Source organism: Netta rufina, assembly GCF_964035555.1.
Source record: "Netta rufina genome assembly, chromosome: 1".
Taxonomy (NCBI): Eukaryota; Metazoa; Chordata; class Aves; order Anseriformes; family Anatidae; genus Netta; species Netta rufina.
Window position 1 is genome coordinate 200,465,845 of NC_140123.1, and position 27,871 is coordinate 200,493,715.

The following is a 27,871-nucleotide window of genomic DNA, read 5'->3' on the forward strand; positions in this document are numbered from 1 at the left end:
GTGTTCAGCTTGTAGTGCAATGTGGTTTTGCTGTCTTATACAATTTGCCATGTTTTCTCCTGATGCATCTAGAAAAGGCCAAAAAGATTTGCAAAATGATACTAGCATGATACAGTAAGGTTTTGGAACTTTCTGTTGTAACTGTTTTTTCCCTACTAAGTATAAACAGCACGTAAAACAATTTATGTAGTTGATAGTAGATGCGCAGCACTTTAGCAAAACATGGGTAAATTTGCTACTACTTGACAGGAATTTCCTATTTGGAAAGGAACACTCAGAGAATCAAAGGAGAGGCCATTTGTGTCATGGAAAAGGTTAAAAACGAAGTGCATTAGGGTTTGTGTCACATGGAGACCTCCCAGGCAATCTAGGAAAATTGCCTTATGTGTTGTGTTACTGTGTTACCCCAAGTTATTCTTCCTCATTGATCTACTGGCTGAAACTCAAGGCTAAGGAGCTGTTTGAGTATCTTTACGTTTCAGTTTAACTGAGTCACTGCCTTGTAAAAGAAGTTTAAGCTTATTCAAGCTCAGTAGAAAGTTCAGCAAGATGACAAATTGTGCTGCTCCATCAAAGAAGGTTTAAATTCTTGACATTGTTTTTATGTCAATTCATGCAACCCAATAGAGCAATTGTATGCAGCAATAAATAGTGTTTGCACCTTAGTTTGGCTTACATTTGCTGTGAATTACTGTATAAGCAACCTCTGTTGAATTATGAAGTCCAAGTCTGTGCAGCTTTTTTTCCTGTTTAACTACCTTGAAGTGGTTTAGAATATATCAGTTGATGTACATAAATCTGTGCATACGTATGTATATGGAAATGTTTCATAACGGAATTAAGCTCATATACATCTCTAGCTGTAAAAATCAGCAGCTTTGAATACCACTTGTTCTTGTACAGAATTCTTAGATTCAGGAAACCTTTAAAAACCCACCAAATAAATATTGAAGTATGTATCCAAAATGGAATATGGCAAAAAGATTATGTTCATTGAGGAAAATGAGGACAGTCTTGACAATTAAATACAGTAATTAATGTTGACATATGTAGTAAGCTTTAACTTCTATGATATTTTTTTTTCTTCAAACATTCCTTTATGGTAGGTATTGTTTTCTGTGCAATCTACACTGCTTTGGTAAACAGTAACAATGAAGCATGTAATAAGAAAAATGTCATTGCCTAAATCATTGAAAATTCCTGTGAAACCCTCAATATAATAATATAGAATATAAGAATATAATTCTGGAGTTGCACATTGCTGTATAGTTTGGCACTTTCATGTTGATGCAATACGTGTTAAGAAATCTGTATTTCAGCAACTTTACATCAGATGTGGTTAATGAGATAAGCCGCCCTGTTCAAAATATCTTATTGAACTAAATGAACAGCAGTATTTAAATTTCAAGTTTGACATTAGATAACTTTTTGGTAACTTTTTTTGTGGTTATCTTTCATAAAAATAGAGCTTGTAAAGAAAAATTACGATGGAAATAGCATCACAGAAACATATATATGCATTCTTTCCTTTCTTCATCAAATGTTTTAACTTTTTTTTTTTGCAACCTTTTATGTTTCCTTTGTCCCAAACTTAAATATAAAAGGTTTTGTCTTGAAAATGACAATATCTCTAGCTGATCATTTGCATTTGTTTCCAGGAACAAATGATGAGAAAGAAACAAGCAATGCATCTTGACGCCCGCTATGTTACAATGGTGGAAAATGCCTACTACTACTGTAATCCCCCTCCAGCTGAAAAAACTGTGAAGAAAAAACGTCCTCCATTGCAGGAATATATTCGTAAGCTTCTCTACAAAGATCTCTCAAAGGTCACCACAGAGAAGGTAAATCCTTTAAAAATCTTGTTACAAATGTTGCTGGAAGTGATGTGATATTAAGTTGTGAAGGGTTTGGGGACAGGTACATTTTTCTTCAATTGTAAGGAAGAAGGATCTGTTTTGTATCCTCAATTGTTAAAGTTTCATTTCTTGTAATGCATAGTCATGGACCTACGCTCTCCAAAGCATTAAGTGCTGAACAAAGAATGAAATAAGAGTCTTTGTGCTAAGTATCTTACATTCAGAGTGAGAGATAATAGACTACAGTTACTTACAAATAGCAAGAGCAGACCGTAAGAACAATGAAATCATGGAACAGGTTGGTTAGTAGCTAGAGAACAGCATTTGGGTTACATCTGCATCTGTAGCAGCTATGAAAAGCTTTATAGATGGTGTTTGAAGAAAAGAACAAATACTGCTTTTCAGGTGCTTACAGGGATTTCATCCCAACTGTGGAAGAGGTGATGACTGTGAAAATATTGATATTTTGTCTGCTAAAATGTTCAACTTGTCTTAAAATTTGATCTAGGTCCTGAGACAGATGCGCAAGCTGCCTTGGCAGGATGCAGAAGTAAAAGATTACGTTATATGCTGCATGATCAACATCTGGAATGTGAAATATAATAGTATTCACTGTGTAGCCAACCTCCTAGCAGGGTTGGTCCTTTACCAGGAAGATGTTGGAATTCATGTTGTGGATGGAGTACTAGAGGATATTCGACTAGGAATGGAGGTAAAAAATAAATTAAAAAAGGCAATAAAATAATGCTGTTGAAGGAAAAGAATCCTTAGATTCTGTATTTTTTCTGACTTTTCTAGCCATCTTTCAGTTGTTTCCTTTATATGTAGATTCATTATAAATAAAAAAAAAAAGTTTGCAAAGATTCCTAGGACAGGTTTTTTTTCCTCCTCTGTCATAACAGAACTCAATTTATTCTTGCACAGTGTAGTCAGATTTATGCAACTTCAAGTCACTGGAGATTAGTCCATGTTTTGACTGAGGTTACAATCACAATTCTCTGGGTAGTGAAAAATTATGGATTTTGGACAGAGCATGTTAAATGTATTTGAACACTTATAGTAGCTATTTCTTGACTGGCTCTCATAACTGTCTTCAGTACATTTTGATTTTGTGTAATGCATGTGGTTATATATAACCATCTTATAGTTAATTCTATCAAGCATTTATACTGCTTTTCTGTTTTTTAAAAGGGAAAAAAAAGTTTCACAAAGATTCTATTATGTCTACATGATAAAATGACTTTTTTCTTTCCTGTAAAGGTTAACCAGCCAAAGTTTAACCAGCGGCGGATCAGCAGTGCCAAGTTTTTGGGGGAGCTTTACAATTATCGAATGGTGGAATCGGCTGTAATATTTCGAACTCTATATTCATTCACATCGTTTGGTGTGAACCCTGATGGTAGTCCTAGTCCACTGGATCCCCCAGAGCATCTTTTCAGAATCAGACTAGTCTGTACGATCCTTGATACCTGCGGGCAATATTTTGACAGAGGATCCAGCAAACGAAAACTTGATTGCTTCCTTGTGTACTTTCAGGTATTGATACACTTTTGTCATAGCTCCACAGATTTCTTTAACGAGTTAATGTATGGCAGTCTGTTTGCATCTTTCTGATTGTTCTCCACTATAATTTTTTAGAATCTTCTCTGTCTAGTAACTGTTTGTATGTGAAAGTGAAGTGTATGTTGACATACAGATGTTACTGTTGATCCAACAAATCCCAGAACACTGGGGTAGCAGTTGATTCACTGGAGGTTTAGGTCTGCCAATCAGGGTGTCTCAGCAAGTGGAGAAATGGGCTTATGGAAACCCTGTGAAATCCAGTGAAGGTAAGTATCAAGTGTGGCAGCTGGGATGGAATAGCTCCCTGCAACAACACAGGCTGGTACTGCCTACCTAGAGAACAGCTTTGCAGAAAGAGAGCCAGAACTCCTGGACTGCATGACCACAAGAGCAAGAGGCAGTTCTGCACCACTGTGGTGATGAAGGCCAACAGCACACTACTCTGTATTGACGAGAGTGTAGCCAGCAGATTGAAGAAAGTGATTTTTCTTTTAATTTCCTTTCTACTTGACTTTTAAGGGCCACATCTAGAGTATTTTTTCCAGGTCAGGGTTTCCTGGTAGATGAGAGCCTAGGAACAGAGCTGATTCTAGTGGAGAGGTTCACTATAAAATGATCAGAAGGATTGTGGTTCCCACGTTATGGGGTCGCTCAGTTTGTAGAACACAATGTTATATGGGTGTGGTTAGATTGCTGTCTTCAGCTATCTAACAGAGTTTGTGAAGAAGGAAGAGTCAAATTCTTCTCAGGCACACTTATTGAGAAGATGAGCAGTAATGACCACAAGATGCAGCAAGTTCTGATGGGATAGATTTAAGGCAAAAAGATTCCACGATGGGAGTTTCACACAGTAGGATGGGTTCCCATGAGATGATGTGGAAATTCCATTCACTGAGATCATGCTGCAAGTTTCTGGACCTGATTTCTTTCTGCTTCCTTCTTGAAATTACACTAAAACAGTGTTTAGTGGTGTCAGAATATCTTCTTTGTTTGAAATAGAGTAATGATGTGAAACGTTCTGCATTTCCTACTCCACAAATGTGGCTAGGCATTACAAACTTGGTTGTATGCGCGCTGGCAATTATAAACTAACTTGAATATTTTTCTTTCTAGCGGTATGTTTGGTGGAAAAAAAGTCTGGATGTCTGGACAAAAGACCACCCATTTCCTATAGACATTGACTATATGATCAGTGATACACTGGAACTCCTGAGACCAAAGATAAAGCTCTGCAGTTCTCTGGAAGAAGCTATCAGACAGGTTCAAGACTTGGAAAGAGAATTCTTAATAAAATTAGGTAAGAGAATGTGCAAGGGGAATTAAATCTTTTTTGACAGTTCCTGTATAACTTAAAGTTGTTTGCATGATGATGATGGGTAACTATCGTTATTCTCATGATATGATCTTTTTATTCTTGAAGGTGTTTTTTTTTCAATTCGATTACATTTTTCTGATCTCCATAGGGCTCATAGAATCTTCCAACTCTAAGTGTTGGGGTGTTTTTAAAAAAATAAGAATAAAAAACACAACAAGGAAGTTGATAGAAATATATTATCTGTTGGTGTGTGTATGTATATAATACGTATGCAGCACTGTGGTGCAGATAAAATAGTGCAAATGCTAAGACAGCTATGAATTTTATCAGAAAAAAATTAGAAATCATGCTCCAGTACAAAAAGCAAGGAGCATCTGCACATTCGATTACTGTAGCCTGGTGGTTGGTGGATGGAAACCAGCCTAAGCATTGTGGTAGATTGGTTGCTTGCAACTCATGTGTTCCTTCCCCAGTTCTGAACTTGACTACAACTGCTGTTGGCAAAGTAAGCATTAGTATAAGACTATGATAAAAGAGAGAACGGGTTTCTTTCCAGATATCATGTATTTTGATCCTTACACTTTCTTTGGAATAATTTTGAATGGGCTTTACGTTTCAATAGAGATCAAAGGATAATTTAGTTTTCATGAATTAGAACTTTGGATTATTCAGCTTACTTTTTCCTTACAATATCTAGCCTGTAGCTCCTGCAAAGGCAACAGTGATGATTTATTTATAAATAATGGAAGAGGTATTTATAAATCTTGCTTCAGTTATCTATGTTACAATCAGTTAATGTCAGGAAAAAATGATGGACTTGCAAGCACAGCTCACAAAAAAAGTTGACAAAAAAAAGGTGAGTGTTTATCTAAAACTACCATCATACTTAAGGAGGGCTATGTACAAAACATTTTAATAGTTTTTGGACGCTACTATGCTCATTTCTCATTATGTAGAGTTTTTTAATCTTAAGTTTTTATTTGAAGATCAGATTCTTCATGACAAGCTTTTATATGTAAATTTTACATTTTTAGGTGTTAATTACAGCCTTGTAAGCATTTCATCTAAGTAGACAAGTTCAATTTTCAGAGTAATCCTTTAATCCAGTGGGATGAGTATGTGTAATTGCTGGGTAAAACATTGCAACTTACACTTTAAGAGGAATTTTTTTTAATACTCTGTTCATTTAATTGATGTGCCTTAAAATTACGTAGGTAGTAACTGAAATGCAGGTAAGAATTCCCTTATGGTATAATTAAATTACTAGCTTTTATGCTCTCAAAATGGTAACTAAGAAATAATTCATAACTCATTGTATAAACTGTGGTGTTCTCTGCAAGATACTGAGCACTTCCTCCACACAAATGGTAAGAACTTTTGTTCTCTGAAAAACTGCTGTTGCTGTAGCAGTTTAATTCAATGTAGTTAAATACTGGAAAGGGGGGGGGGGGGGGGTTGTTCACTAAGTATGAGGAAGTTCCCCCTGCTCAAGTTGATTGCTCTTCCAAAATTGCTTGCTTGCTATTAAACCTCTATATAGGGTGGGGGTATTTCCAAGTCCTGCTTATTAGGACTATTTGAAGTTGGTCTCAGGGAGATTTTCATCTGCCTCTTCTGATGTACGGAGGCTGTGATGATGTGAGCATATCTGAAGGGAATTGTGGTGGGTTTTTTTTTATATATTTTTTAAGAACTCTAGTAAAACTGCAGTTCATGATCAACTTGTACCCACAGTCCAATGGCCCACGGACAACAGTACTGAGAATGTATCGTGCTGCAGACCGTGATGTGCTTTGCTTTTGTCTGTTTGAAGTGTCATTCTAGGCAGAATTGGAGTAGTTTGTTGCATGCAGACCTTGAAATGGGGACTGTTGGTTCCTGTGCCACTCTGGTGACTTTGTGTGGGTGAGAAAATACTGAGAGTGATTCCAAAGAAACTCTTGCATAATTCCGGAGCAGAGCAGATTTTGAAGAGCACACTGTGTAAAGAAAAACAAACAAAAAAATAATTGAAACCTCTGGAATATGAAGAAGGAAGTATACCTTAGTTCACACAGCACTGAAATCCTCACTAGCTACTATATAGCCATAAATGCTATTCACTTCACAGTTTTGTCTAATTTAAGCATGGCTGTAAGGATTCACTTCTTCCTAAAGCTGGCCTTTGTGGTCTTAGCTGTCAAACTTTGAGATTCTGTAAAGAAACCTGGCTGTGTGTATATGCATTTTGCACATAGATAAAAGCATCTGGAGGTAGAGCTAAATAAATAAATCTGTTATGCAGCAAGCTATTTGCCTATTGAGAATCTAGACTTCTGGTTAAGAACTACATGTTGCAGCATTTGTTCTCTGCCATATGCAGAATGCAAATAACGGGATGCCATGAGCACAGAACTGGTGTGTTCATATGCTGTCCAAAAAAACTTTAAGCTAACTTAAAGTTAGCTTAAAGCTAACTTTAAACTTAAAGTTAAAAAACTTTAAGGTGTGTGTGCTTAGTGACTTCAAATTTTGAAAGTAGTAATTTCAAAATACGAATGCTGAACAGTATAGTAATTGTACTGATCCCTTAGCAAAATCGTCAAAAAATGACTGGCTTGGATCTGCTGTGTTGTGGAAGGCTGACATCAACATCACTTTCTACCACATCAAGCCGTGATCCTCTGGAGGATTAAATGACTTGGTAGATCCATGAAAATAATTAAAACAATGTATGAACAGGATAGGGTATGATAGAACTTCATTCTGTTTTGCACAGGATGGTTTAAGTTTTGCAACAGCAGTTTTCTAAGAAGTCCTTTTTCATGAATATCAGATCCGTGCTCAATTCTCAAATATTTTCTCTGAAATAAAAATCTAATAAAAATCTGCATCCAAAACTAAAACGTGCACCACAGCTCTGAAAGAAACTAAAATTTACTCTTCACTACTGTAGGAATGGTACAGGTAAGGAATATTACACTGAAAGACATCTTGTTGAAAGAAAACAGTTTCTGGGAAGTTAGGCTTGATTCCTTGCACACAGAGTACCCTAAAACAGCTTGAGAAATAGCGGTGGCAAGCAGGTCAGTACAGGAAAGCACAAGATGAATTAAAACACCATGAGAGAACGGTCAGTCCTTTCTGCAAGTAGGATGAGCACGTTAGCCAATAGTTTTGGAAGAGGCTCTGATTTTCTTAAGACTTCATGTGGGTACTTATATCCTTGTAGGCTCAAGTGCAGCCTCAGAGCACTAGAAAAGTCAGAAAGGTTGATTATAGACTGAGCAAATGTTTCTTTCAAAACTCTTACCTGTAACAAATAGAAATACCATCATCTATTATTTCTCTATCAACAGAAATACAGTGGAAAAGTTTGAGTACTTAAAGCGTGCTAAAGAAAATTTAATCGGATGCTTTTTGACTAATCTTTAAGAACTCGAAGATTCTCTTGAAGTAGCACAATGTACTGGAAGTAATGCTGCAGGGGTTTGTCTTCTGGACTCTGCCACTTCAGTTGAGCATCCATGACTTAGGGCTCGTATGTCAGTGCATATTTCAGTGAGGTTGTACGCTTAGTTTGAAATTACTTGGCAGCTGTTTGCACTGTGCAGCTTCTTGACTGAAGGTTTTAATTATTCTCCATGTTTTCCTCCTTTTCTTGAGGGAAGTTGTTACCCTTGCTACTGATTATTTATGAACAAGGTAACTATATAGAGAAAATACTTCTATTGAAAAATAAATTATGACCCATTGGAAGTTTTAGTATTCAGCAGCAATGGACTTCTGAAGTGATCCTACCCACATAATTTCTAATATTCTGACTCTTTTCTTTGTTTTAATTCTTTCTCCAATCTACAGGGCTTGTGAATGACAAAGATTCCAAAGATTCCATTACAGAAGGAGAGAATCTGGAAGAGGATGAAGAAGAAGAAGAAGGTGGAGCAGAGACAGAGGAACAATCTGGAAATGAAAGTGAAGTAAACGAGCCAGAAGAAGAGGTGAATTTAATCATTTGCCTTGCCTTGCATAAAAAGCATGAGTAATCAATATTTCGATGCTTTCTGAAGCCCTCCTGTGTCACAGTTAACAGATGAAATGTGGATATGTGCAACCAAGTCAGTACACCAAGGGTATATTTCTGTCCCAGTTGTTTATATGTGGAAAACAGAATACAGTGGTGTCTGAGGCTTACCCAAAGAAATTTTGATGAAAAACTTGAACTGACAACTTTACTTAGGGTATATGCTGCTTTTCAATCAAAAGATGCCTTTAGTTTTTGTGGCATGAAAATACCTTCGCATCGTTGTCTTTATCTGTTACAGAGGCAAACATATTGACTAGATGTCATGTAGGAAAGATAACAGTTGTTCAGAGTATACCTGCATAATGTGAACAAATAAGATTTATGGAGCATAATAAGCTTCCTTGTTTACTGTGCTGGTAATCTTCTCAATCAAAAGTGTAGCCAATAAAAAAAGGCAGACGTACATAAAAATTGTAACTTGTCACTATGATACAGCAAAGTTGACGTGATAATGTTAGCATAATGCTAACATGAATTTCATCAAGGAAATAGGAAACACTTTTTCTCCTTATACTTGGGTTGGTTGGTTTACTAGGAATCTCGTTCCTAGTTTCAGTTGATGACTCAGCGTTAAAGTTTCTGAAGTTTGGCTGGTTTTGTGCCTTTACCCACAAATTAGTAAGATGATTAGAATCATAAATGGTTGAGGGTGTGAAAATGGACTTCTGGAGGTCTTGTCCAACCACCCAGCCCAAAGTAAGGTTACCTGTTACCTACAACTGGTTGACCAGGGCAATGTCCAGATTGAATAACTCCAAGGATACAGATTCCACAACCTCTGCAGGTGATCTGTACTACTGTTTAAAAAACATTGTAGTAATAAAATGAGTATTTTAAAAAAACCCCTATGTTTAAATGAAAATTTTCAACATGTTCTGCTATATATTCATGAAAATGGTAAATAAAGCTGGCTGAGTTCAGACTGTAGACTTGCTGTGAAACACTAAAAAAACAAAAAACACCAAAAACATTACTAAAACTAAACTAAACAGGTTCACATGAGGGTGGGGTGTGAAAGATGCAGAAAATGTGAGAGGAGTCAAATGCAAGAGGGCTTTTTGCTTTTTCTCCAAGTGAAATGGAGTGTTAGGGTGTTTTTAGCGTTGGAAACAGACATCAGCATGTTGTGACTGAAGATGTATAATTCAGTTGTGTAAACCCTTGTATTCCTCAGAATACCACTGGTGAACAAGCGTAACTTTTTATCTTTAAAACAGTTAAGTTTATTTTATTCTCAAATTATAAACGTTGAATGTTTCAGGAGGGTTCTGACAATGAGGAAGAAGAAGGTGAAGAAGAGGAGGAAGAAAACACTGATTATCTTACAGACTCCAATAAGGAAAATGAAACTGATGAGGAGAATACAGTATGTATTGTTACTCCAAATAAGTAAATTAATTTATGCTGCTTTGGTTTTCTTTACTGAATGTTTTTTAGCCAGTGCTGCTCATAATGTATTAGGAAGACCCAGCAAAAACCCCTCCTGCTATTATTTCAAATACATTTAAGAGCTTATATTTTCAGACTTTCACTATTGCCTTCTGAAAATGTTAATGCCATCAACTTTACTACGTGTTTTCACAGGACTGCATTTTCAGAGGTAGCTAGACTGGAAAAAGTTGCATAAGTGATGGTTTTGCAATGCCAGTAATGGTAGCAAACTGGTACAAGGTAACCTGTACTCTGTACTACATCTCAAAACCAAAAAGGAGACAAACTAAAAAATGTGGAATACCTAAAATACGGATTTTGGAATAGCAAATTGTAATTAAGCCTGAATTGCAGTTACATAGTAATGAAAATAATGATTGTAATAGAACAATGTGTTGGGATACCGACTTTAAAAAGCAGCATATAAAAGCTTTCTTTTTTTTAACCCTGCTGTTAAATCACTGATCAGAGAATAGATTTCAGCATAGCTTATAGCAGAGGAACAAGCAGCATTGTTGCCAAAAGCCAAAATGAGTGAGGTGTGGAGCTAGCACTTATATTGCACGGTCTCCAGTTCCAGCACTATTTAGATGATGTGTTTACTTGGTGCTGGTCTGCTGCCTTAACTATGAGGCATTGGATCTTGTGCTGACAAATTTGTGCTCATGGCATCCTGTTGCCGGTTGAATTCCAGTTTCTTCACAGTTGTAGGTGTCACTGAGTAAAAGCATTTCTCTACCAGTTTTGCATTACATTTTGGTTCATTTTAAAATTGAAAATACTTAGTTATTTTTCCAAAGTTTTAAGCAGTGAACGCTCTGTATACCAAAAGGTACATTAAAATACTGTTTTTGTTGTCACGTTTTTCTTTCCAAATACTGAAGGATGTTATTTGTCATGAAAACATCATCTAATTTTATGGACTTCAAGGAAAAATTAGACTGTGTGTAGTACGGATAGAGGTTTTTCTTTTTGATGTTGTTGTTCATAGAATATGTACATGCATGCTAGTATGTTCAGAATGTTATGAGTGACCAACCTTCGTAATGCAGTAAACGTCAGAAGATAATTCTTCAAGAAAATAATTCAAGCAAAAAACATTTTTCTTTAACTTTTTTTTAAAGCTTTTGATTATGTATATCATGGAAACAATGAAGACTTTTTTTTTTTTACTTCTGGACTGAATATTCATATTTCTGAAATTGATGTAATGGAGGTGTTTTTTTTTTTCTTCCATTGTAATAGGAAGTAATGATTAAAGGAGGAGGTCTTAAACATGTTCCTTGTGCAGAAGATGAGGACTTCATTCAGGCATTGGATAAAATGATGCTGGAAAATCTTCAGGTATAAACCTTTTTAAGGAATGTAATTAGCTGTGCAGCTACATTTATTTACTTATTTTATAAGTAAATGATTAATGCATAGGTAACCATGCTAAAAAATGTTTGTTTGTTTGTTTTTCTCATGGCCTTTCTTAAATTGGCATGCTTAGATAAGTAGCCTTCAGACATTAATAGCTTGGTCAGTGAAAATATATTACATGCTGACATCTTTTATTGGTTAAATAATAATTGCATCGGATATTAGGCAACACTTCTGACTTCATTGTAGACTACCCAAGCTTAGCTTATAACATGTCTGAAGCGTAGCTGCACTTAAATTTACATCACCTCTAAGCGCTGTATATGGTTTTCAATTGCATCTGGTAAATACTTGAGTACTGCAAGCCCTGAACAAGGACTGTATTAATCATATGCAATAAAAAACATCCTGAATGTATGATTTCCATTCTCAAGTATCACTAATCACTTCTGTAGATTTCTTTCCTTAAAAGGTTAGGTTATCCAGAATTCCTTTAAGATATGAAGTATTCTGTCCCTGTAGATTTCTTCTTTGTAAGTGAGGAAAACTAAAATGTAATAAGATCTAGTGAATTGATTTATATATTACTCTTTCTTGGAAGGTTAAACATGTTCTCAGTCATAAAGATGTGAACGTTACTAGGCTTCCTCATATATTTAGCATGGATTATTTATACAATTGACATCCTTTTAACAGCAACGGAGTGGCGAATCAGTTAAAGTACATCAGTTGGATGTGGCTATTCCCCTACACCTCAAAAGTCAGCTGAAGAAAGGTCCCCCACTTGGAAGTGGAGAAGGGGAGTCAGAGTCTGGAGACACAATGCCATTTGTCATGTTAACACGAAAAGGCAACAAACAGCAGGTAAGAGTGTATGTAAGGTATAGGTTTTCCATTAAAAAAAAAAAAAAAAAGAGCAGTAGGGAATATTCTTTCACTTTTTTAAAAGTCACTCTCTATATGACTTTAAAAGTCATTTTTTATTTCTTCATTTTCTCAGAACAGGATGCAGACCTTAATTTTGAAGTACAGAAAATACCACATGCAATTCCTTGGCATTCTTGCTGGTTAATAGTAATCAAGTATAACAATTCTTTGTTTAAATTGTACCATTATTAATTTTACATTCCCTGAGTAAACCCACAGGAACAGTGGTATGTTTTATTTTTAAATACTGTTGAAGATGAAACACGTGGTTGACAAACAGGCACTGAAAGTTCAAAGGAGTAGGAAAGAAAAGGTGAAGGAATATTCCAAAATCTCAAAGATTCTGCAGATGTTGCTGAAAACCTTCAGCTTCAAATCAAAATATATAATGCTTGCTAAATTCAGCTTCTGAAGTAACTGCTACTTGGCTGAATTTGTTCAGCTTGGAAAACGGTCATTATCTGAAGGTTCTTAAAGAGGATTCTTCCAGAATGAGCTGAGCGAATGTCTGTGAAACTTAAATGAAAATCCTGTTAACTTAAAACAAAAACAAAACAAACAATCAACAAAAACTACTCCTTGCTTCATGCAGCAAAGCTGTACGTTTGTCTTGGCTCTTTTCTCCAGTATATGCTGGAATGTTCCTGGATCAGCAAATGTATAATACACAAATACCTAACACTTACCCACATGAAGGACATAAACCGTGACAAGAAATTTACAGATGATTTTTAGTTGTGTTAATTGATGATAAAACTGAATGACTCTAGTGAGCTTGTGGAAAGCAAAAACAAGGCATTATTTCATTCCATCCATCTGTAGCTGTTTTTTTTTTTATTTAGATCTGTCATTGCTTTGTTTTTGACTTCTGTTACCTGAATTTTTGCAGTAGTGCTTAGTAGTAGAGTACTTAATAGTAAGCTGAAACAGAATCTCTTTTTTCCCTCTCAAATGAAAGACTTAAAAATCTGTAGGAAGTGAGAAGGTCTGTTATCACAAAACACTAGAGAAATGTAATTTTGAATCTGTTTTTAAGCTTCATTATTCTGTTAAGAAAATGCTGTGCTAGGTACGTGCTTTCAGAGCATAAGTAATGATACCTGTTTGAGTAAGCACATACTGTGTGTATTTAGCAGTGATGATTAACTGATTTCCTTACTACATTTGTTTGGTTATTCTGCTGTTCTGGAACTTGAACATTGTGTATAAAGTTATAAGTGAGGAATTCTAACTGCTGTCATTGAGTAGGAAAGGGATTTAGAGAACACTGTGCAAAAAAGTGTTTGACTTCGTCAGGATAACTTACTGGGAATATCCAAAGTGACCAGAAATATTAGGATCTGCATATTCTTAGCAAGGGGAAAATATTGCTGGCATTCTACAGCTTGAAAAAGAAAGCACAACTTGTTCAGGAGATTTTCCTCCTTCTTCCCCTAGTATTTGCTTTTGGGAGTAGGCTCTTCCTGCCAAGACTCCTCTAAGTGTTTCTAGAAATTATTATTTTTTAAAAAGTCACTCTATACACTACTTCATTTTTTTGAGTCAATGAAAGGCTTCTTTGTCCATAATTTTGCATTCAGAAAAAATACGTCTTAGTAGTCATTTTTATAGAAAAATAAGCAGGAAAGAAGAGGTGGAGTTGAAAAGAAAATAATAGCTTCTTAAGTGCTTTATTTTAAAATCTGTGAGCAGAAATTGTACTGAGTTCTGAAGTGTTAAATATAATTTACTGGTAACTTATAGCTGTAAACTTTTCAGCATTTTCAATATAAGCACAAGGATTATGCAGACAACCTAGAAGGCTGTAAGTAATTTCTTATCCTTACAGTCAATCATTGTGAGCATCACCACCTCATTGTAACGTCAACTAACCACTTTATATCTTATCAGTTGGCTTGATCTGTGCTCTTTGTCAAAGGTACTGCAGAAACTGGAAATCACAGCTGTAAAGGAAGTATTTATTGATGAAAATGGAATGCACTGAGATTCCCTTTGGAGGTTAATATTTGATAGCTGACATCCAGTTGTTAAATGGTCCGTTCAAATGCCAGTGTTCTGCCTGATTTTAGTGGGACATTGGCTACCAGTTGTTTGAAATAACACAACAACTGATTGCTGTTCACCAGCAGCATATAACCTGAATTAATAGTCATTGCATGCTGATAACAGCAAGGACATCGTATTTTATCCTCCTGGGTCAGCCTGTGATCATCAACAGCAGCTGTTAGCAAGAATATCAGGTAGACCAGTGTCTTATTTTTACCTGTCACCTATGTTATCCTTGCATGACAAAACTGACAAAAGGTAGCAGCAGTAGAACTCAACATGGATGTTGAAAATCAGACTGTGGCATCATGAGTTACCCACAAGAAGTGAGAGAACAGAGGGAAGTAAAGAGATGCATCATAAGAGATGAGATCCAAGATATAATACCATTGGATGCTTTTTGAAATCATCCAAGATTTATGCCAAGTAGATCTGAACACAGGTGAGATTTAGACTGTAAAATAGAGAGTCACCCAGTAGCAAGAATTGTGGTTAGTACCTAAGGTAAGATTTCCTTTGAAAGATCTTTAGCAAGATAGCATAAAAAGGTAATATCCGTAGAATGGTCACCTGGGCTTGAATGTTAAATTCCCTCTTCTCAGTGAAGTTTTTATCAAATCCGTAATGTAATCTGGTCTTCTGAGTGATCATTTTAAGTTCATTCTTCAGTTTGCCATCTCAGAAGTTGAATTCTTTATAATCTGTCCCCATTTCACAGATTTTGTAAGAGTTTGTCACTACACCTCTCCTCTCTTTGCAGATTGGGAATGTTCCATGTTCCATTAGCTCAGTAGTCACATCCTTTTAGTGATTGTCGTCAGCGACTTGATGATTTCAGCTGACAAGCATCAGATTGCCTTGAGATAGTGACTCAGTGATATTTTGTTAATTACCAGCATGTTGTTTTTTGGATCCTTTGCTTTCATTTGCCCCATTATGTGTTTCACTTTTTTCTTTTTCCTACTGTGAGCAGCCTGTCTGAATACATTTACCACCCACTTAGACACGGTAAATCCATGGAATAGGCAAAAAGCAAAGGGCGTATTAAGATGGCTGAGGAGCTTCATGGTGAAGCTAGGAAATGATTATTACCATGAGATACTGCTAATGGGCTGGTTAGTTTTGCTTGTGTATTGTGTGTAAACCTCATTTGAGAATAACTGGGAACTTGCAAAGTCTGCTCATCAATAAGTAAGTGCAGTTTACCTTTCTCTTGGAATTTCAGGAACTTTATCTTTCCTACATACGCTTTAACAACAAGCTTGTATTGGCATTCAATATAACTGATACTTTGCATAATAATAATAATAAAATCTTCTGCCTGATTTGCTTCATTAAGTAAACACTTCAGTTGATAGGGCTTTATTTTACTCTTTGTTTTTTTTTTCAGTTCTTGTAAGAGTCAATCTGAACTGCTTGAAACAGTTTATTTTCAAATGTAACATCTGAGTACTTGGTATCTTCTCACACTCCTCATTAATGCACTGCCAGTGGGGCACTGCTCTGTAATAGGTACTTTGAGCTTTTTTCAGTAATTACTGCATGAAATACTACGTACATGCAGTGAAGACTCTGTTTACTACATAGCATCTCAACGGAGGTTTTGTTAATGCACCATTTCATCTGCGGTTTTGACAGCGTAGCAGAAGAGAACGCTGAAATTTGCCCGTTTCTATTTCTGTGGAAATAGATTTCAGATGATGAGACCAAGCAGCGGGATTCAGAGTAGTTCGTGGAATATGGGGTGTGATTATCTTTAAATGCATTATCCCACTTATAGCTCAAATATTTATTTCTAATGGAGATGCAATTGAAAGGGGAAGTGAAATTTTTCTGAATGTTTGCACAAACTTTAGTGTTAAAGGGTTTCTGAAAGCTATTGTTTCAGTTTCAAGTCAGATTAAAAATTACTTATATATTTTGGGATTACTGTAAAACATTTTCCTGTGGCAATATAAGCTTGAATTTTGAGTCTGAGGACAAAAAAAAAAATGTATCCATCGCTATGTGTTTTCCTAGCACCAAGGAGCCAGAATCATCCACAGAAAAGAAGGGTACTCACCAAGGAAAGCTGGAGGATAGCTGAAACCCTCAGGTTTTCTCTCCTCTGTTATCACAAGGGATAATGGTAGAAATTCTGCTTAGGGGTTTCATCTCCTTTTTGGAAGGAAGAGGACTTTGTAGGGAGATGCAGCTTTCTTGAGCCAGCTGTGGTCGTTATCTCAAGACCAGTGTAATTCACTGTGGGGATGTCTATGTAAAGAGGCTTGTATCAACATAAGAAATGAAGCATTATAGCTATGTGTTGCTGGTGAGAATTAATTTTGTTCCAATTACTCAGCCTTTTTTGTGTGTTCTGTATGTCTTCAGAGCGTCTCAATACCTTGTATTTTTCTCATGTGTCATTAAGCAAAGTAGAGCTTAAACAAAAAAAAGAAGGAAAAAATACTTTTCAGTAGAAACTTCTGTAGAAGGTAACTCATCATAACGTAGAAATAACCATTACCCTACTGTCTTTTTTTGTTCTTTGATGGGCACTTAAATTTATTTTCACTTGCAGTTTAAGATCTTAAATGTGCCGATGTCTTCCCAACTTGCTGCAAACCACTGGAACCAACAGCAGGCTGAACAGGAGGAGAGAATGCGGATGAAAAAGCTCACTTTGGATATCAACGAACGGCAAGAACAAGAGGACTACCAGGGTAAGAAAATAACCGAGTGCTTCATTTTCATCTTCAGAGGAACTTTCATGGATCTGCAGAAATATCTATGATAATTAGCAGTAGAAGTTCTGAATGTTATTTTGTAATGCTTCATGGAAAACCTGTACTTCAGCTCTTCGTTATATGCACACTTTACTCTATGCTCAAAGATGGTTTCACAGCTCTTCCATGAAAGGGAGCTTTTAAGTGGGTCTCAATAAATCTAAACATTTGTTTAGTTTGGAAAAGGGGAAGAACTGGGATCACAGCTTCCTTGAAAATAAGCTAACACAAAATTAACATGATGGTTGTGGCATTGTCTCCATTACTGGAAGAGAATTGAGTTGGATACAAGAGGAATTCAATTCGTGCAATTTAAACTCTGGTTTTTAGATATAAATACACAAAGGTATTTGGGGTCTTCACATTAAGACGTGCAAATACTTATTGGTAACCTTTGCCTGAAAAATAAGACTATTAACCTCAGCTGTTCCAGGAGCCCTAAAAATATGGAACATAATATATTAGCAAAATGAAAGTTTTCTACAAATTATAGCTTTAAAAAGCAAATTAGATCATGTATAAACCAAGCATTTTGGAACATTGACAAATTGAAATAATTAATCCAACAAATCATATATAGTCCCTGAATTAGTGCACTTTTTTTTTTTCAGACTATTTTCCTAGTAAAGACTAGTAAACAAAGCCAAAACAAATAAAACTGACGGTATTCAGTTCTCTTGTTAATTTTTCCATTTAATATCTCCAAAGTTCCTGCTCTATTTTTTGTTGTGAAGATGCTGCAGTCTGGTGGTAATCACAGTATAAGTAGTTAATTATCAGGAAATCTCATTTAAGCTGAAAGGTCATTATTTATCAAGAAATGGGAAATTTAAATTAAAGCAGCAGATCTAATTATATATATATAAAAAAAACACACCATGGAAACTTCATTCAGGATTTTGATAACACAAGAACTAAGCTTGTAATCCTGAAAAGGATTATTTTTCCAAAGCAGGTGTCTACAGAGTTGTGAAAAGGATATACAATATGTTCTTAGTGTTAAATGTCATACTCTGCTTAAATTTTGTTTTCCAAGACACTTCCCTCTTATAAAGTCACCTAATGAAAAAGAAAGAAACAGTAGACTTCAGAATTAGACACTTAAGTGCATTTTTCAGACTTTTTATGGGGTTTCACTCATTAATGACTCTTCTGATATTTTTATGGTGGTCAGGGCATTTAGTTTATTAGGACCTGTCTTGTGAATTTGTGGGTATCTTTAAAAAATCAGCCTGTTTAATGTAAGATTTTATTGCGAGCAGTTGTGATTCATATCTAAAATATGATCACATTTGTTTCATTTTATGTTCTCATATTTTTTGTAGGTGCTGTCTGTAAAGCATTAATTCATGGGAAATAACACTCTAGAAATAGGTTTTGCCATAACTAATACCAGTTTTAAAATTGATTAATTTTTACTTTGATTCTCTTTTGTAGACCTGGCTAATGTGCAAAGTAAAACCAAACTAAAAAGGACACTAATTCAATAGATTACACAGGCTAAATAACACTCCTGTTTGGCATTATTTTTAATTACATATAAAATAAATATAAACAACATGCAGCCCATGGTTCCTTTTGAGGGTTCCTTTGGAGGAGTCAGCTTGCTTCTAACAAGTTGGTACATATATAAACACACTGACATTTAAAACCAACTCTTTCTTTGTTTCAAGCTTTGAAGTTACCAAGGGTGGGGGAAAGTCATAATTCCTGGAAGAGTGCCTCAAGGTTGTCCGAACTGTTTCATGTACATTTGTTTTTTTCCATTTACACAGTTTAGGTAATAAATGAAAACTTAGCTGCGAAGTACTTCAAAGTATTATTAAGTAATTATTTAATACTAGTTTATGTTTATTCGTATTGCACACACTTTAATGTGAAGAAGCAATAGGAACTGGGTGATCTTAACTTAGGCTGGTATTTTTGTGTACATTTTTTTTCTTCACTAAAACCAGATAGGTGATGTGCTCAGCCTAGCTAATATGTTGTGTTCCCTTGCCTTCTCTCCCTCCTGTTATCTTCTCAATTACTCAGTTTCTCATGTTACTGACTTGTCACAAGCTCCACTATTTTCTTTTACCCATGGTGTGGAAAACAGAAGAGACAGGTACACACGTGCTGGATGGTTCGGCACTTGCTTCTAGCGCCTGCCTGGCAGTGTACCATCGTCTGCTGTTTTCTTCCTGGTCTTGACATTGCCTTGTTAGAGATCTGTCTTGATAAACAGAATTGTTTCTGAAGGATGTAACTTCCTGACATTTACAAGCAGGGACTATTCAGTGTGTTGAATGGTTTTCTTGGCCTTTTCTGGGTGTTGATAGGGGAGCATGCAGCATACAAACACGTGCTTTATTAAGTGTTGACACCAATATTGTATATTAAATCATTCATAGCTTCGCAGTTTCCCAAAGATTGAATGGATAACTTCCAAAATGCATGCAAAGCTTTCAGTAAGTGGTGATAGAATCTCACCAGTCTCCAGTTCTGGCTTGTGCAAGTCTTCCTGAGAGTAGTGGAAGTTTGTTTCTAACAGATGATGGGCTTGTGTCTCCAATACCAGCCTGGAGATTAGCAGAGATTACAGAACCAGACAGAGCAGACTTTCAGAGATAAGCTGGTTAGCAGCTCGTTCTACCTTTCCTCTTCAGCTATGCCATCTGTTTGCTGAGCAGGGTAGATTCTTGCACAGGTGGACTGTCAGAACTGCTTGCTGTCCGATGTGCTGATGTACGGACAGAGGGTATGTGGAGGTTCTTGTGATGTATTTGTAATTGTATCAGATACTTCAGCACCATTAGTTTAGTCTAGTAAAGACCTATTTTTTTTATCACAACAAAATGAAGTGAAGCTTTACCAAATGTCAACACATCATGCTTCTACTTAAGCTGTCCAAAAGCCTGGATGTCCAGTGCTCAACTGGTAACTGCTCTCAGCATGCACCTATTTCTTCCTTCTGATCACAAAGAGCAAAATTCCATCCAAAAGACAGCTGTTGTAATGTAGGTCAGCTGAGTCACCCTCTTCAGGTCTGTCTCCTCTGTAAAAGGATCCTATTAGGACTAGTTTAGACAAATACCTGACTTACGGATGCTAATTTAGGACAAGTTTCTCACGGCGTCTTCACTTGGCAGCAGCATTGTCCAGTTGTTCCCATTGCAGGGCAGTTTTATGTTAAGGCTTCTCACAGTGCTGTGAACCTTTGTCCCTCATCATTGATTCAGTCAGTGGTAGCTGCATTCGGAAGGAAAAGGTCACAGCTCCCTCCTTAAGCACCTGTGATGAAAATCATGGCTGGCAGTTCCTTCTGTAAGAACATCTGGAAACACAAGTTCACGTCGTGGGGTAGTGTGGATTTGTCAAAGCTGTCTGTGCAATTTCAGTAATTAAAAAAAAAAAAAAAAAAAAGAGCTGCTCTGGAATAACATGAGAAGTCTTAACTCTAAAGCAAAAAAAGTGTAAATAATGTTTTTTTCTACTTTGTAGCAGTGAAATGTGATTTGTGTAAATTCCTCTTTAAAAAGATACATAACAAAAGTATTTAACTTTCTTTCCGTATGACATTACAGAAATGTTGCAGTCTCTGGCACAGCGTCCGGCTCCAGCAAATACAAATCGTGAACGGCGTCCTCGTTACCAGCATCCGAAGGGAGCACCTAATGCAGATCTAATCTTTAAAACTGGTGGGAGGTAGGACAATCTTCCTCTAAATGTGGTAATTCTGGTTCTAGGCAAGTAATTACCCTCATAATTGAGGCAGATAATGATCTGCATAATGTGAGTAGATTTGTTGGTTTCCTTTCTAAAGCATTCTCTGAAAATACTGAGCAATGTTTTGTGCTTCTAACATGGTGTCTGTGAATGTATCCTTGACAGAGTTGGCAAGCCAGAGGATTATTTCATTCAGTAGTCCCGGTGCAGTTTTAATATGTCTCCGTGCCTTCTCTCACTCAGATTAAGCTTGAGAAAAACTAGCAAATTAATGTTGCAGCACAGATTTGAATAGGCAGAAGATCAGGTGAAATGGAGTGTTTTCATGTTCCTCTTTGGAAAAAATAATCTTGGAGGTAGGTAGATGAGAGCAACAATGGGAAGGGACAAGTTTACTAAGTGGTCTATATTTGTCAACTAGAAATAAGTTCGTGCACTGTACTGTGTTACAGTGATATTGCCAACCTCCTTCTGGTACATTATTGTAAGAATTTTTGTAGCTTTCTGATATCTTGTTCCAACAAGCCCTTATACAGAAACCGTTTGTATTAAAAAAAAATCATTTTTTTTTTTTTTTGAAAAAAGACTGCATTTTAACTTTTATGAAGTACTAAATGTAATTCAGTAGAATGATTAATGTTATCCATTTAGTTTTTCATTTCACTGTGGTCTAATTCTGTCATAGAAACAAAAACTGTTCAGTTACACTGAATTGCTGTAACACCTGCAATTGTTTTACAAGTAACTATGCAGTCTTCTCTTGCAGGTCTTTCAGTTATCTGTCACAAGTACCTTGTAGCCTGTGTGAGGAGGAGTACACTGGAGTTCTTTAAATACAGGGACCAGATCAGCAAATATGATACTTCTAGTTTTATATGTGTGTGTGTATATATATAAAATTTCCCAGGACAGTGGTTCTTTTCAAAGGCTTTTGTTTTCAAATGTTTTAGGAAAAACATAATTTAGGATTTCACTGTAAACTAGGTCAGGCATTGTCCAGAGAACAGTTTAAGCAGTGTTTCCTTGTTCAAATGTCTGTGCCATGTGCTTGCAATTCTGATATAGTTTTGTCTTATGTAACTTATTCTTTGTTCCTTCTAATCTATAAGCTCCTTAGAGCAGAGGCCAGGAAGTTAGTTTTAGTGGGCATATTTTATTTGCTGCATGGTGCAGTGCTCAGGCTTGCAGTCATGCATCAGTTGAACCATCCTAGCCCGTAGTAAGGAAACTTTTTTTTTTTAACCTGCAGTGAAGGATGCTTAAGCAGAGTTTAATTTATTGAAGACTGGGTCTACCCTTGGCTTACTACCACTAGTACAGGCTTTGTGTCACCTATGCTTTTAAGAGCTTCAGATTTATGGGATATATTCAAGATTGTCTTCTGACTTTGACAGGTGAATTGCAGTATTCCTCGCTTTCTAGTCAAGACTACCCCACCAGCTCCCATGAGGACACTAGAGTATCTTGCTATTTGTTGAGGGCAAAACTTTTACACTGAGCTTTTCATTTTAGTGTCTGTGTGAAGAAATCTTCACTCTTCTATATGCTAGAACCAGTCTGTGTAACAGTCTGTAATATTGGTGGTAGGTGGGCAGTTGGACTGGATGATTTTAGGGACTAGGTGATCTTAGAGGCCTTTTCCAATCTTAATGACTCTGAACTACAGATTTGTTTATGAGACGAGTGAGCTAGTTCTGGTTGTTTCTTTGTGTATAAAGACAGATCAGTTATTTTCTTGTAATAACTCTAAACTTGCTGAAAATAATCATGTCTGTTCCCTTCTTTAAGATATGCAACTTTTTATTCTACATTTCCTCAGGTTAGGGGTGATTTGAGCAAGCAATTGTCTTCATTGATTACATTTTAAACTACAATCTGGCAGGTTCTGAAAGTTAATGTCAGGATGAGCAGTTTCTTGCATTTTTGGGTAGTGTTAAGAGTAGAAAAATTGATTTCATGTTTTACCTTTACATAAACAACTGGATCTGGCTTTGCAGTTAGCCCAACTTTTATAGAATCATAGTAGCAGGAGTTCAGGCTAAATGACCTCCAGAGGGCCCTTTGAACCTAAAATTTTCTGTGATTCTATTCTGGTCTAGCAGGGTCCTAAGTAAATAATTTTTAGAATTATAGGTGAGTAACTCACACCAACCTTCCACCCACACACATTTGGCAATTCTTTCACCTGTGATAACAGCGCAGTAAATGGAAGAATGAATTAGTGGCAGTGTCTGTAATGCATGAATCACTTAACAGGAAAAATCTTTTGTAGTAGTTACTCTTATTTTTTAATATTCTGTTTCTGTGTTGAATTAAATGCAATGAGACTTTCAGCTTTTGTCAGATTTCTTACTGTTAGTGTGTGCAAAGTGCTGCGTCAAAAATTAGTTTCTTGCTCTTTATTTGTAAACACCTGCTTGTATAACTTCAAGTTAAGACATGCTGATCCTGCAAGGAGAGGATTTTTGGGGGGACTCGAACTTTTAAGGCTGACTGGCCTTGAAGGTACTTAACTCTAACACCATTAAAAGCAGAGTTCCTTGACTTGCTTAAGCAGCATTCAGTGCAATTTAACAACTCTTACTCTTGCCTCCAGTTGTTTAGCCTTACAATAAGACTTTGGTTATCAAACTGTTAAACTGGAACTTCAGGAAACACAAAATCTACAAAAGTAATTTTTTATGATGATGTTATCAGGAAAATACTCTTCTACGGTTTTGGAGAACAGCCCCTCTCTTCACTAGAAAGCGCCTTACTTATCTTTAAAGAGGATCGAGATCCATTAAATGACTTGCTCATAAAATGAAATATAAATAACTACATTTTATGAAATCTGTTTAAAAGCATACGTTACCAAGAAAGAATTACACGTTACCAAGAAAAAAGAATTACACTGAGAACTTTGAGTGTACAGAAGTAAGCTTTACCAAGGAGGTTTTTAACTTTAATAAGACTAGTTAAATCTAGTCTTATTAAAACTAGTAACTTCAAAACTCCCTGCTGTTTTGAAAGTGTAGTACAGAAAGAAGACCTGTTGCTGTGAACAGGCCCATTGAGATGCGTGCGTAAGCTGACAAACTAAATCATGGTTAAGTTAGTTGATAATTTCAGCTCAGCTATTTGCATCTGACTCTTATTGCTCTTGAACCCACTTAATGAAGAAATATGAAGCATGAAGGTAATAACAGGATGCTAGGATTTTATTAGCTAAATATTCTCATAATAGTATTTTATTAATGCTGAAAAATCAGAGCATGGATAATAGGGAAGAATGTGAATTGAACTTCATGTTTTTGTGTTACAGCTGCTGCACAAGAATACTTGATGCATCACCCACCATATATCTGATGTATTGACTGATGCTGTATTTTGAAGCTTTCAGTCCACTTAGTGAAATACCAGAAGTCATGGGCAGCTGAGATCTGATTGCTCATATTCTGTTAGCCTCAGTCTAGCTGATTGTCATTGTCTTGGACCAGACAAACCCTTGGTGTTGGTGTGTCACTGTCTTGAGAACCGACACATGTATTCCCTGGTTCATCGTGCTGCTTGGTTGTCATTTTCAATGGGCTCTTGTATTCGTTTCCAAAATATGGGAAGATCACCATAGCAGTAGTATTTTACTCTTGGTTCAGAATTTTTTGCTGTAAAATTATTCCCATCTTCACATTCAAGGTATCATAAAAAAATTAAGATATTCAATCCTCAATTTAATTGTGTACTGGCTCAGTTCACCCAGTTCTTTGCCATCTTTTCCACCGGCAGTTTAATACTGACCCTTTCTCAGTTGTCATTTTTAATCCTGCATTACATCCTTTTCCCTACTACATACACTCACCACTGTAACCTTCCATGAAAGCCATCTATAGAAATGCAGACCTCCTTTTTTAGCTGTCTTAAGGGAGGAAGGCCCAGGGTAGGTTGGAGGTTGTGTCCTAATTCCTGGAGCTCCTTTTGTCAAACTGCACTGGGACACGAGGGATAAACACCTCCAGACCTGGCTTTTCTCTGCCTTGTTAATATGATACTTGCTGGGCTCTGCAAATATGGATTTGGTGTCTAGGCTAGACTCAATGTGAAGTTTAGAGGGAAAGGAAGACAAGATTTTATTTACAAATTTGTACATTTTATTTACAAATATTTACAAATAAATTCTCATTTATTGAGAACATTTCATTAAAAAAACATTGACATACTACTTAAAAAGAAAAATAAACCCTCAAAAAAAAGTTCCGTGAACTTCTGGAAACTACCAATCTTCAAAACACCTTCCCAGTTTGTGTGCTATGACTTGGATTTTATATGGGAGTATTTTATTGTTTGAAGAGATGGAAATACGAAGTAACTCGAACAACTTACAGTTCCCTTCCTTCAGTGAGTCTGGGTTTTGCAGATGTGAATTGGCAACTTTCAGAGTATGGGAGCTGGTAATTCAGATTTATGAAGAAATAATCGGGGCACCTTAAATCGTAATAGTCCAGAAGCACATTGAAATAGGGCTGGTCCAGAGAGCATATTTTCACACAGGTAAATTGATAGCAGCTATGTAAAATCCAGTGCTCTGTTTTTCAATACACCATGGCTAGGTTGACGTTCTGCATTGTGGCATTTCAGTTTTGCTGTTGAGAGCTCTTACTCCTTCCAGCAATGGTAACGTGCTTGGACTCGGTCAAATGCACATCTGTTGAAATTTCTCTCCATTCCACATTACAGTACGATACGTTTTTTAATCTGTTATTGCATTCATTATCCTGGAATCAAGTCCCTTCAGTCTGTTTGTGCATGCTCCCCCGTGGAAGACAAGCAGAGAGCTGTCTCTGTGGGGCAGAGAGCTGAAAGCAAGCATCGGTTCTCTTCAGGCACCTTTGCTGCCCATGCAGGGGAGCAGCTTAGAGCAGGAGTGCGAACTTCAGATGCTGTTTTCCTCCTTAAACAAGCATCTTCCCTGCTAAAGCTTGTGTAACTGAAAACAAAAAAGGAACGTTCAACAGAATAAGGCACACAAAGACAAGAACTGTTCCTGGAAAAAAAAAAACATTGTTTAAAATGGAAAAAAGTAGCTTTCAGGTGTTCATTGTATCTTTTTGATGTTGTTGGGTTTGGTTAATGTGATGGAGAGGGACCAGGCAGCACCAGAGCTGAAAGTGGCCATGGAAAGCAGAGCAGCAAGTGAGTTTTGAGAGGGGTTTGGAGGAGAAGGGAGGTGCCTGAAGTCTGTGAAGAAATGCGTGACTCCAGAAATACACAGAGCAGTGTGGGTTGCTGGGGGACATAAAGGGTTTAGGGACTAGCGTGCAGCTTAATCTCAAGCACCTCACATGTTAAAAAGTAGGAGGATTCTTCTTGTATGTCATCTTGTGATGTCAATGTGCAGAAGGAACCTGATTTCAAAGTCATGTGTGTATTATTATTTCCTCACCTGTAGGAGCGGTGTAGTGTTTCTGAACACTTACGCAAATTCCAATTTTCTACTCCAGGCGTGGCTAAGTAAATGGTTTTCTCTCCTGTGGAGAATGTAGCCAGTATTAATGCTTACGTGATGCAGTTGAGAAGATGGCTGTAAGGTTGTTACACCAACTGATAACTGTGTTGGTAGCAGGGAAGGGAGGGAGGTGGGGGGAGTTTGCAAAATCACACATCTGCAGCCTGTTTTTAATTACAGCTTTTTTTTTTTTTCTTCAGAGTTTGACCTTGTCAAACAAAGGTCTGGATCAAGGTTTTTGAACAGAAGGAGGGGTCACTTTTCTGCTTATTGTCAAAATTACTTGGCGAATGCATAGTTTTTCTGTCTTTAAAAGTCAATCATGATGATTTTATTTTTTTTTTAACTGAACTTTTAGCTGTTCTGTGCTGTTTACTGGTTTGAAGAGAAATGTCCCTTGAAATACCTGTTTGTAGAAATACTGCTCGGGCTTACCAGCAGCATCGTGCCCTAATCCTTTGAAACACAACTCGCTCTGCCTTATCTACCACCAGCATGCCACGGCAGCTGCTGTTTGGGATGAAAGTAACTTCTGCTAGGTTAGATGCACACAGCTAGTTGTAACGCTTCTCCTCCCCTCCACATCAACAGAAAATAACTGTGTTTTTAGGGGAGATGGGGAGATAAAAGCACAACTCTGCAACGCGCTGATGCTTGAAGTTTTTTCGCAGCTGGAGCGTTCATCAAGTTAAATCTTATTAAAACTGAAGTTCCTTGCTTTGCAGCCAAGTAGCCAATGTTGGTGATGATTTGAGCGCACCAAAAAAGAGTTAGAATATTCTGTTATCTAATGCTAAGGCTTAAAACAAACAAAAAAAGCAAAAGCACAGTAAGTTCTGCAGGTGCATCAGCTCAGTACCTCCTGACGAAAACACTGTGTATTTAAACAAAACACAGGAATGCTGAATTAATGAGAGATTGAATAACAAAACACTGCAGTATGTAAGAGCAGTAAATCACTGTGGATGCTTCTGTTCTGAGAAATGCAGAAAGCCCTATGGCTAGTTTTACCTGCTTGCAACATTTTTCTCGCAAGATTTCCAATAAAAGCAAGTTTTAGATTAACTTACTGTTTAGCAAATGCTTGAGGTTTATGCATTAACATAAAGAATATGGCCTGTTTCATTTACGTGGTAAAAGACCTGGGTATGGAGCCCAGGAACTTCCTTGGGATTGTAAATATTGTCAAATTTTCACTTTGTTTTGCACTACTAAATTTTATAGTCTAGAAATCAACAAAAACCACTCCAGCACAGCTGTCGGTTCTGGTATCCAGGGTTAGTGACACAAGATTGGTGCTACTTCTAGATTTCCTGATCGTGGATCACATTTCTGCAAATTGGTGTG

General features: G+C 36.7%; 1 protein-coding gene across 3 annotated transcripts in view; it reads left to right on the forward strand.

The window, feature by feature from the left end:
- The window catches only part of UPF2 (UPF2 regulator of nonsense mediated mRNA decay), a gene marked incomplete at its 3' end in the record, with an annotated part of 61,993 nt that overhangs the window by 32,281 nt on the left and 1,841 nt on the right, over positions 1–27,871 (forward strand). For 2 of the 3 annotated variants that reach the window (XM_084306538.1, XM_084306536.1), the window contains 10 exons: positions 1,659–1,844; positions 2,368–2,571; positions 3,120–3,395; positions 4,536–4,719; positions 8,578–8,717; positions 10,065–10,169; positions 11,480–11,578; positions 12,293–12,460; positions 17,130–17,271; positions 20,901–21,021. In XM_084306538.1, the coding sequence (XP_084162664.1) occupies positions 1,659–1,844; positions 2,368–2,571; positions 3,120–3,395; positions 4,536–4,719; positions 8,578–8,717; positions 10,065–10,169; positions 11,480–11,578; positions 12,293–12,460; positions 17,130–17,271; positions 20,901–21,021 (1,625 nt within the window). Of the gene's footprint in view, positions 1–1,658; positions 1,845–2,367; positions 2,572–3,119; positions 3,396–4,535; positions 4,720–8,577; positions 8,718–10,064; positions 10,170–11,479; positions 11,579–12,292; positions 12,461–17,129; positions 17,272–20,900; positions 21,026–27,871 lie in introns of those variants that run through there. The other variant, XM_084306537.1, reaches the window with a different exon arrangement.